The 10,666-nt window shown below is 37.5% G+C and overlaps 1 protein-coding gene across 2 annotated transcripts; it reads left to right on the forward strand.

The window, feature by feature from the left end:
* The first annotated feature begins 6,782 nt into the window (after nt 1–6,782).
* Nucleotides 6,783–10,550, forward strand: armc6 (armadillo repeat containing 6). 2 transcript variants are annotated; one of them, XM_011486733.3, is made up of 8 exons: nt 6,783–6,999; nt 7,074–7,217; nt 7,534–7,616; nt 7,714–8,287; nt 8,364–8,509; nt 8,613–8,744; nt 9,730–9,867; nt 9,948–10,393. In XM_011486733.3, the coding sequence occupies exons 2-8, from the start codon at nt 7,097–7,099 to the stop codon at nt 10,158–10,160; spliced, it is 1,407 nt and encodes a 468-aa protein (XP_011485035.1). In that variant the 5' UTR covers nt 6,783–6,999; nt 7,074–7,096; the 3' UTR covers nt 10,161–10,393. The 2 variants fall into 2 exon arrangements, with proteins under 2 accessions (XP_011485035.1, XP_004079243.1); XM_004079195.4 differs by having other exon boundaries at nt 6,783–7,217; nt 9,948–10,550.
* The last annotated feature ends 116 nt before the right edge of the window (nt 10,551–10,666 follow it).

Here is a 10,666-nt window from a genome sequence, read left to right on the forward strand (position 1 = left end):
GGACTCCCTCTTCTCGCTAAAGCATCATTCAATGCAAACACAGAGCAGTTTAAGAGGATGTGAAGTACAGCTGAGCGCAGTCCTGCTTTACACAACCCGGGCCTGAAGTGAACCGAGTTGAGCACACTTATCTGCTCACACAGCTTGGGACTTGTGATGGTGAAACTAACAGCATGGTGTGATGATGCTGGAGTGGTCCAGGCAGCCTCAGCTGTCAATCTGGGGTAAAGTGAGGATGATGGGGAGGCCAGGAACTGAAGAAGTCACATTTCAGATGTAATAGATGGCTATTTAGACTCAAAGTTCAAAATCACTTAATTTAAAAAAACAACTCTATCTATCTACCTATCCATCTGTCTGTCTTTTCTATCTATCTTACATCAGGTTGAGAGGAGGTCAGTCATCAGCCTGCTGCTTCTTTCTCCTCCTTCCTCTCTGTATGGCGCAGGCTTAATGGCCGCCCGTTTCATCATGACAGCTTCAACTTAATCCTCATTAAGCACTGTAACAATGCAGGAAGTAGCTGCTGCAGTCACGATTAGACGGGCTCACTATTTGGCAGGAAATGGCTCGTTTCAGCTGCTGCGTCCAAGACACCTAGAGCGTCCCAAAAGTTTTCACTTTGTAACGGCTCTCTCTCCCTTTTTGTTAAGGAAGAAAAAAAAAATTAGCCAGTAGGACCGGACGCCAAAGCATGAAAAAAAGAAAATAAAAAATAAAGTTGGCCGACAATGATTTTCAAACAGGAATTTATTTTATTGCTTCTCTAAGGAGTTCCAGTTTAGCCGACCGACAGGCGGGATTTTTTCCCCTTTCTTTCTTTCTTTCTTTTTTTTTTTTTTGGAGACAAAGATAATCAACCATAAAACAAAAATTACATTATAAAAGTCTTTTTATTTAATAACGTTTAGGGAAGTGGATGTTTAATCATAACCTAATCTGAACTTAAATCAAATGTTAGTTCACCACCAAATACTGTCCATTTAATTCAGCATAATTTAATAATAAACTCACAAAATTTACATTAAAGAATAAAACAAAACAGAAGAAAAAAATCTTGACGCAATTGCATCAAGAACACGAAAATAAAATAAGTTTAGGTTACAAACCCTAAAACATATTATTATATTAAAGTTGACATTTCTGTTGTTAATTTCAGAACTTTGACAATTTCCTAAAACAGATGTCCTATTCATGCTTAGATGAGTGTATTTGATAGGCTAAAATAACTACATTACAGATCTTGCTTGGGTTTTAAAAAGTTCAGTCTGTCTCTGTGGCTGTTTGCCTCTGTCAAGAGTTAATTATCACATTTTGTTTCACTAAAATAGCAAGAAGAATAGCCACCTCTAGGGCGCAGGCTGTTCACTGTCATATAAAAACCCTTCAACACAGCCGCAGATTTCACGTCTTTGGTAAAATGCCCCTCGCAAAGCATAAAGACAAAACTTAGTGTCATACGCATCAACACTATTGATTGTCTTTGATAACAAAAATGAGAGAAAGAAAGAGAGACACAAATTTTGTTTTGTAGCTCTGATTACAGTGAAATGAAGTTTTTTGAAACCAGAAAAGTCTGCATCAAGACACCTACTAGTAGGTCAAACGTGTGGATTTTTAACAGTTACTATATGTAGGAAATTGTATTGGTTGGAATAAAATCTCCTGGCAATGCACAAGAGAGAAAACTTGTACTTCATTTGCATTGTGCAGTGCCTTCTGGGAGGTGATGCCACATTTTGATTCTGACAGCCATGACATGAGTTGGTTTGTTTGTGTAAACTAAAACTAATGAGTGTCATTAGGTTATCAAACTAAACCTTCGGTGGATTTTAGGAAAATCGCTGATATGTCTAGACAGCTACCATTTACATTAAAAGCACTTCTTAATTTGTTTACACAAGCCGACCTTTCTAATTACCTTAACAGTTTGGCACCATCGTCAATGACTCATAAGAAACCTGAGAGTTAGGAGAGGGTATCACCTTTTTGACAGAACCGACTGAGAAGACATTTTGCAGAAATAACTTCAACAGAATCTTGTAAGCTTTAGCAGAATTTGAAGTAACACGATCCCCAAAGAGGAGGTGACATGCTTTCTTACCAAAGAAGCAGAGAGAGTCAACTTGTAGCTCTGAAATATTAGGAGAGCCGGTGGTTTGTTGATGCAGGGAAGCGACTACAGGTTTGAGGTCTCAAGGCAGAAACTTTACTAGCCTCATCTTTGTCAATGATTCATTAAAAAACATTAAAATGTCTAATATTTGAGTAGATAGTACTGTTGCATCATTATCTTGAAAGAGAAATTTAAAAGCTCAAAATGTATTTAAAATTCTACATTTAAGTGATCCTCAAACAGCTTTAATTGGGTTAAAAGTTAAATGAATGCGATGATGGATGATGACTATGCGTTGAGCACAAAAAGCTGTTGCCACCATTGAACAATAGGTTATGTCAACATTTTTAATTTGTACAGAAAATAAACACTTGTAAATTTAATCCAAATTTTGTAGTTAATATAGAGAACTGCCTCCACATTTCTACAAAACGTAACACCAACATGCCCACATTTCTTCAAAATCCACAGCATGGTGTACTAAAGCTCTGTCCATGTGTTGAGCGCGTTAATAAAGTTGTGTCCAATGATGCTCCTGGGGAATGTTCTGTGCTGTCTTTTGGGCTTCCATAGTGTTTCTTTAAGCCTTGTTTAAATCTGCTGAGAAGAGATTATGGTAAATACTGATGAAGATTTACTGAAAATCACTTTCAAGCCCAACATCAGATTTAGACTTGTCTTAAAGATGTCACGTTTTTGCAGAAGCTCGTTAGTTCTCTAAACAATGTTTGATCTTAATGAAGCTGTGTCTCGGCTGTATGTATGGTCCAAAAAGATGAAAAATTGATTAAAATTGACTCTGTTAAACAGATAAGTTAATAATATTTTGGACAGCTAGATAGAAAAACAGCAACATTATGAACTCTTAAAAAAAACAGAAACAAATACTGAATAAACCAACACAAGAATAAAAAAAAAAACTGACTTGAAAATAGAAATATCTGGAAGCTTCTAATTAAGGACAGAATAAATTTAAGTGAAAAGAAAAACTGTAAATCAACATGAACCCTTAAAAAACCTGAACTAAATGTGTAAAAAATGACAAGAAGCATTACTGCAGTACAGACCAAATAGTGTAGTGTAGTATTTTTATCTTGGTGTATTTAATGGTACAATCACATATTACTGTAACACCTCAAAGGTTCCAACAAGCTGCACTCATGCACCACCTGCTGGTCAAAGAATTAATCACAGTTTCCTCTTTGTTTCTGCTTATTGTTAAAAGTAGAAGCTTATGATGTGGTTTTATGGAAAATAATGGTGTGAAAGGATGGGATGCAGCAAAACATTATAGCAGGAAAAACACTAAAGAAGAACCTCACTAACACAAACGAGTATTCCAAAGAGGAGCAGTCAGGTCATTTTCTAGGTGACTATGTCTAGGTGACTATGTCTTCCTTTCTGAAATAGATGTTGATCAACCACAGTGTTTTATGCAAGTGATAGATTAGTTTGAGTCCTAAATGCTTAAAACCACCAAAGTCCAACTATGGCATCTTTTCTTTCGGCTACTCTATTCAGGGATCGCCCCAGTGAACCACCCCACGATTCACACACATGATCTGACTTCAGTTTTGTAGTGGATGCCCATCCCAACCCAACCCTTTGCATGTACATGGACATGTGAAAACACCAGAGAGCGCCTCCATTAGGTTGCAGTAACTTACAGCCTTTCCTGTTTGTAGCCAGGGAGGCGTCCTGGAGGCATCCCAAAGAGATACCCAAGTCACCTCAACTGGGTCATTTCAATGTAGAGGAGCAGCTGCTCCCTACTCTGAGCTCCTCCAGAGGGACCAAGCGCCTCAGGCTTATTTTGAGGGAGCACCCCAGAAGAAAGTCATTTTAGTCTATTCTACTCTGGATCTTTTCCTTTCTCATGACCCAAAGCTTATATCCACAGGAGAAGACATCTTTCAATCTGTTAATCTTGGGGCAGGAGCTTTCCACCAATCTGAAGAGGGCAAACCACCTTTTTTTCCAGTAGAGAATCATAGACTCTGACTTGGAGGTGCTAACTCTCATTGCAGCTGCTTCATGTTCGACTGAGAACTGCTTTCTCTTCTTAAGGCTCAGAATTATTTTGCAGAATTTCTCTGAGACAGATCGACAGTCTTTCTTTATGGCATCCAAAGCAGGGATCACTGTTTTTGCACATGTGGGCATTGAAGTTCCCCAGTAGAACAATTGAGTCTCCTCTTGGGGACTTAAAACACACAACAACTAAGCACAGTTGCTATGAACAAGTCCACATCAGTCCACCCTTCCTCACTATGGGCAACTCCACATTGGATAAGAGTCCCTTGAGAAGTTGGTTTCATGGCCCAACCTGTGCATAGAGACAAACCCAGCTGTTTCTATTCGGTACTGCACAGCCTCCCACACAAGCTAAGGTTTTTTCCCACTATGTGAGGAGCCTTTCCATACCCGGTTAGAGTCCATTTTTGTGGACTGCGTTGTTGAGACACTCGGCCTTGGATGGAGACTAAATCACCTGTAAACCCCTTTTGGGCCTTTCTGTGGAAGGTGGAAAGGCAGTCCCACAATGTCCATTTGGGCTGAACATGGCAAGGTTCCCTACACAGACGTCTAGCCACCACTTAGTCACCTGTGACCCCAACTTCAGGTGTTGCTCCAGGGTGGGAGTGACGTCATTCTTACACGTATTTGCTTTGATCCAGCTCCTTTCACAGTAGAAAAACTCACACAAAACCCTCTAATGATCTCACAGGTGTTTAACATTGTGGGAAAAGCATAATCAAATATGTCAATTAAAGTCAAAATTGAAGAAAAATAATCTAACAATATCCCCACGTTTTTTCCTGGTAAACTAAACAATTTATGCAAGAGAAAACAGAGTCGTCACAAGCAACCTCAATCTTTTAATGTAAAATAGAAACAATCACAAGCTTGAACAAGTGGATTTATCAACATTTTAATCAGGGGAAATAAAGAGTCATCCTAAATGGAATCTCTTAAATCATTTGTGTTCCTGTGTGCCTTTTCCAAGAATTCCGTCTGCATGATTTGTCACCTATGCTTTGAAAAACATTCTAACAAAAGATGTGTTTTTGTACCGTAGACAACACATTTTTCAAAGCCTGAGCAAGGCGAGAAAGAATCATGCCAGGTATGTGGGCTCCCAGCAATGACTGCAAAAAGAGAGCCGCTGGGTTAGTTGGAAGGCTTTCAATCAGGGGAAGGCAGAGAATTAATGTTCAGACTCTTTATAAAGAAGGCTAACATGTCAGTTCACTTATTTAAAAAAACGTTCTAAATATATTTAAACATAAACAATGCACCAAACATATTGTTTTAAAGAAGAACTTGAGAATGGAAATTCAAAGAAATCTGCAGATAAAAGAAAAAAACTTTGATTACAATGCAGTCACATGTGCAATGTCTCAGTAAATTGCTCCTCACGTTATTAAATACTATTTAAAGGTGTAATGTAGGTCTTGAATTGGAGTTTAAAACAAAAAACAAAAACAAAAAAACAAACAAAAAGAACAATTACATTTCTTGCTAAACCTTTATAAAAGGCAAAATGCATATTAAACTTAAATGGCTTTGTGGAAACTGATTTCACAGATTTCACCAATAAGTTTTGAAAATGTAGTTTAATAAATAAAAGAAACAACATATAAAGAAAGTAGGTTGTACAAATAAGAAGCATAAGAAGCTATGAATAAATATCAAATCAAACTTTGAAAAGCTCTTCTCATGCCTTGCGCGCTTTTACATTTATAAAAACAAACAAACACAATATTACAATTAAAACCCAACCCACCCTTCACCCTTCCCACTCCCTTCTGTTAACACATATGACATATGACCCCAGACACAATGAATACTTCTAAAATACGTTTTGAAAAAAATAAACTTTGTGGTCGAACTTCTACACATCACTGCTTCTGTATTTTGTCATATTTCCAACATGGTTAATTTGCATCTGAAAACCAAGACAGACGCATTTTCATTCTCTGATGAGTCTGTGCAGGAAAAACATGAAAATAGAGTCTACAAAGGACCACTGATTGGTAATAAAATATTTTATTAAAGTCAAAGAGAAGGTCAAAGGGCTTCAATCGGCTGAAGCAACTAAAACTTAAACGTTGCCTGTGGACAGAAAACGCAGAGACCTACCATTCTGTTCGCACAAAAATATTTGCAAAAGGCTAGCATGACTTATTTTTTAGCAGAATGCAAAAGTATACCTGTGGTTTTAGTCATTTATTTTATAAGCAGATAAAACAAATAACTTACATTTCAGATACAGTATCACAATCTTTTTATTCTATATATATATATATATATATATATATATATATATATATATATATATATATATATATATATATATATATATATATATATATATATATATAGAATAAAAAGATTCTATATATATATATATATATATATATATATAGGTGTGAAAAAAATCCCCAAAACATGTGTCATTCTGAGATCGTCATTTGTAAAACTGCTAAAAACTGTAAAACTAAACTAAACTAACAAATTTACACAAAGTAAATTTAAATAAAACAAAAAAACAAAAAAACAGCGGAACTACTTTTTTAGTTCACGTTTTTACGGGACACAATAATATGTGGGACACTGTACGGACTTTGCTATTCATAAAAAGAAGCCCGCTGACAGTCTCTTGTTTGTGTTTATCGTAGCTACGAAAAATGCGTTACTCCACAGCGTACATTGAAGCGGGTTGGAGGCAACGATTCTGCTTTTTCTTTATCTTGATTCTTTAAATGTATCTATTTACTTTAATAAACGCTAGAATTGTGCGTTTATAATAGGCTACCAGAATTTTTCAAACATTTTTTCCTTTGAATATCTGTGTTTAGGACGCTTTAACTATCTGTTCAGTGAGTGACTGAGCACATCCTGGACCTTTATATTTTCATATCATCATCATCGCCACTGTTATCTTTAATTTCAGAGTGATAACATAACAATACAGAAATGGCGAAACGAAGGATCACACAGGAAACATTTGACGCTGCTGTCAGGGAAAACGTGGAAGATTTGGAGATGGATCCAGACGAAGCTGTGAGGGAAGCTGTGGAGCAGTTTGAGTCTCAAGGTAAATGTGAAGTTATCGAGCCAAAATGAAAATAAGGAGGTCCAGAATAAACAAAACGGAACTCAGACAGACATTTAATTAGAACAGTTTCACGACAAGTTAAAAAGATCATTACAAAAAAATATAAAATAAAAATTGGTTTAAAAAATAATGCAAAATTTATTTTTAAATTCAAGCACAAATTAAGTTTACTCACTTGGTTTTGATGATTTTTTTTATGTATTTTTGATGCATTGAATTGTTTATTTTTAATCTCAAAAATATGAATAATCTGTGTTGTGTCTGAGAAGATTAATCTAGATCATTTTGGATGCAGGTGTGGACCTAAGTTGTATTGTAAAAGCTGGACCATCTGAATTTTCTGACGGTCAAGGAGAGCCAACACATACTATTTTAAAGGTAAATATTTACGTGTCAGGGTAGAATAAGCTTCACTGCAATAGAAGCTGCTTACAAAAATTGTGCTCACCCTTTCATTTACCTTTTTTACTTGCAGGCTTTAGATTCCCTTCGAAAGGGTAGAGAATCTGTTTCTTTACCTGAAATGGCAGAGGAGTTGAAATGCTTTACTGAGCAATGCTCCCTTGGATTTGCACAGAGGTATTTAGCTGCCCAGAAAGACGCATATCCCATCATCCTGTCCTACTGCAAAAAAAGCATGGAGGAGGAGGAGGAGGGTGTGGCGACCACTCTGTCTGCTTTTGCAGCTCTAACCGACGGACAGCCGGACTTGTTGGAAGCAGAAGGCCGGCAGATCCTCTTGGATGCCTTAAAGAAGTACCAGGGCGATCCTTTAGTGACGCGTGCTGCAGTCAGTGTGGTTCGAAACTGCTGCTTAAAGCATGAACAGAACAGGCAGGATTTGGTGAAAGAGGGCGTTCTACCGCTGCTGACTGGAGCCATTACCCGCCACACCCGGCGTGCTGAGCTGGTCAAGGAGGCGTCTGCAGCTCTCAGGGTGATGACGTTTGATGATGATGTCCGAGTCACTTTCGGACATGCACACGACCACGCAAAGATGATTGTCCTGGAGCACAATGGGTTGAAGGTTTTAATTGAAGCTGCCAAAGGTGACATTACTAAGATTTTTTTTGCAATTTTTTTTTTTTTAACCAAATGTAACATTTTGTTGTTTTCTCCACACAGCTTACCATGATAATCCTCCTCTTCTGAGCGAGCTCTGTGCAGCTCTATCACGCCTAGCGGTCAGGAACGAGTTTTGCCAAGACATCTGTGATCTGGGCGGATTAAAGCTCATGATGACTCTGCTTGCAGACAACTATGAATCAGCGGTAGTTAAAAACAACCCTAACAAAATAAGACCAGTGAAACCAACATAACAAACGTTTGTTGGTTTGTTTTGCTCTCCTTACCAAGCTGCAATTGTCTCTGCAGGATTTGAGCCGACAGGTCCTCAGCGCAATGCGAGCCATAGCGGGGAATGATGACGTGAAAGATGCAGTCGTTGCAGCTGGAGGAGTTCAGCTTATTGTCATAGTTATGAACAAACATGCGCGCAACCCTGCTGTGAGTCTCCACGTCTACACTTTAAACAACTATTGTTTCTCTAAGTTGAACTATAGATGTAACGGAAAATAATTCCACTTAATTAACTCAAATCAATTTAGGTTATAAAAAAATACAACGATTTTTCTAGGAGTAGAGTCATGTTAAATACAAAATGCAGTCATATTCACCTCTTAGATTTACATATTTGAACAAAACAAAAAAGGCCATTTGGTTGTAGTTTTGCTTCACTCAAACTAAAAAGATTACTCAAGTGAACATGTTTGTTGCTGAGCATACCATAAGACAGGGCTACCTAACCCTGGTCTTTAAGATCTACCTCCGCCTGTATTCAGCTCTTTCTACACTTCTTGCTCCAGATTACTTGGATCAGGTGGAAACATCTGAGTCAACTAATCAGCCGCATGGAGGGAAGGGAGAGCTGGAAAACAGGTCAGGGTGGTTCATCTTCAGGACCAGGGTTGGGGACTTCTCAAACAAAATTCCTACCTGGTTTTCAAATGCAAAGGAAATATTTTTCTCTTTAACATTCAGTGTAGGATTTGGAGAAATGCTTGGCGGTGGAGTAATAATGATGTGGTGTTGATTTCCAATGACTGGTCCTGGATTTTAGGTATTCAGAAGATTATAAACTTCTTGAAGTTCAAGGTATTCCAGAACCCAATGTTGGATAATTTTTCCTGAAATTCCAAATTGGTAAAAAAATAAACGGCTTATGGAATAGCGGATTAAGTAGAAAGTCTACAAAAAGTGCTTAAAATAAACAAAAATAATTAAAATAAAAAAAAACTCAGTGTGAATTGGGCTAAAATCTATTTTAGGGGAACGATTCCTGAACTAATTTGCATAAATCTTAAAGGTAATTTTCACACACAGTGATGCAGCTGTATCCAAAAAATATAACAAACAAATATAATTCCACTATTATAGCATTGTAATAATTTCAAATAAAGTCCTGCATCATTGTTTTGATGTTGTGATGCAGGTCTGTGAGCAGGGCTGTGCCTGCCTCTCCGTCCTTGCCTTACGGAAGCCAAAGAACTGCACGGTCATCATGGAGGATGGAGGAGCCTTGGCTGCCCTTCAGGCCATGAAGGATCACCAATTAGCACTCAATGTACAGGTAAACATGAAGTCATTTCTATTTGCTTCCTTATACACACTAAATAGCTTTTATTCAGAGTTTTTTACTGCTTTTCACAGAAACAGGCCTGCATGCTGTTAAGAAATCTGGTTGCGCATATGCAAAACTACTGTCAACCAATCCTGGACATGGGAGCAGAGACTCTGATCGGTAAGGCAGTACAGAAACATCCAGACTGTGCAGATGTGGGGAAAGCGGCCCTCAGAGATCTGGGCTGCAAGGTGGAGCTTCGAGAGCTGTGGACCGGCACGCATGGCAGCCTTTCAAACTAAAGTTCATGAAACCGAATGACAAGTTGCTAAAGTTCCACGTTGTGATGTTTTATAGGTGTTCGGTCGAAAATTATTAATAGTGACACGCTTTGACTTGATAATGTGTCTCACAGTCTGCAGAAGTATAAAGAAATTGTTTTTTTATTTTAATTGTCTGTAACTCTTACTATGTTAGTTTGTATATTATGGACTCTTTGTAAATGCATTTGCTGCTATACAAATATGTAAGCTTCTCTCTTTGTGTTTTATTTCAACCACAAATATTAGAGCCAACATTTGAAATATAATTCTTTTAATGACTTTTCTTCTTTAAAAAAAATCTGTGTTTTACTTTGTGTTTGCTGTAACTTTAATTCAACGTTTCTGATAAAAGCTGAGCATTTCTTCACATTTTTTTTCTCACACAAACTTCTTCAAGTTGTTTTCAAGATTTTCATATTTTATTGCATTCATCTTCTAAACACATCATCCTGTCACACAGACTCACACCAAGGGACAATTTAGAG

The sequence above is a fragment of the Oryzias latipes genome, chromosome 17, assembly GCF_002234675.1.
Source record: "Oryzias latipes chromosome 17, ASM223467v1".
Classification (NCBI taxonomy): Eukaryota; Metazoa; Chordata; class Actinopteri; order Beloniformes; family Adrianichthyidae; genus Oryzias; species Oryzias latipes.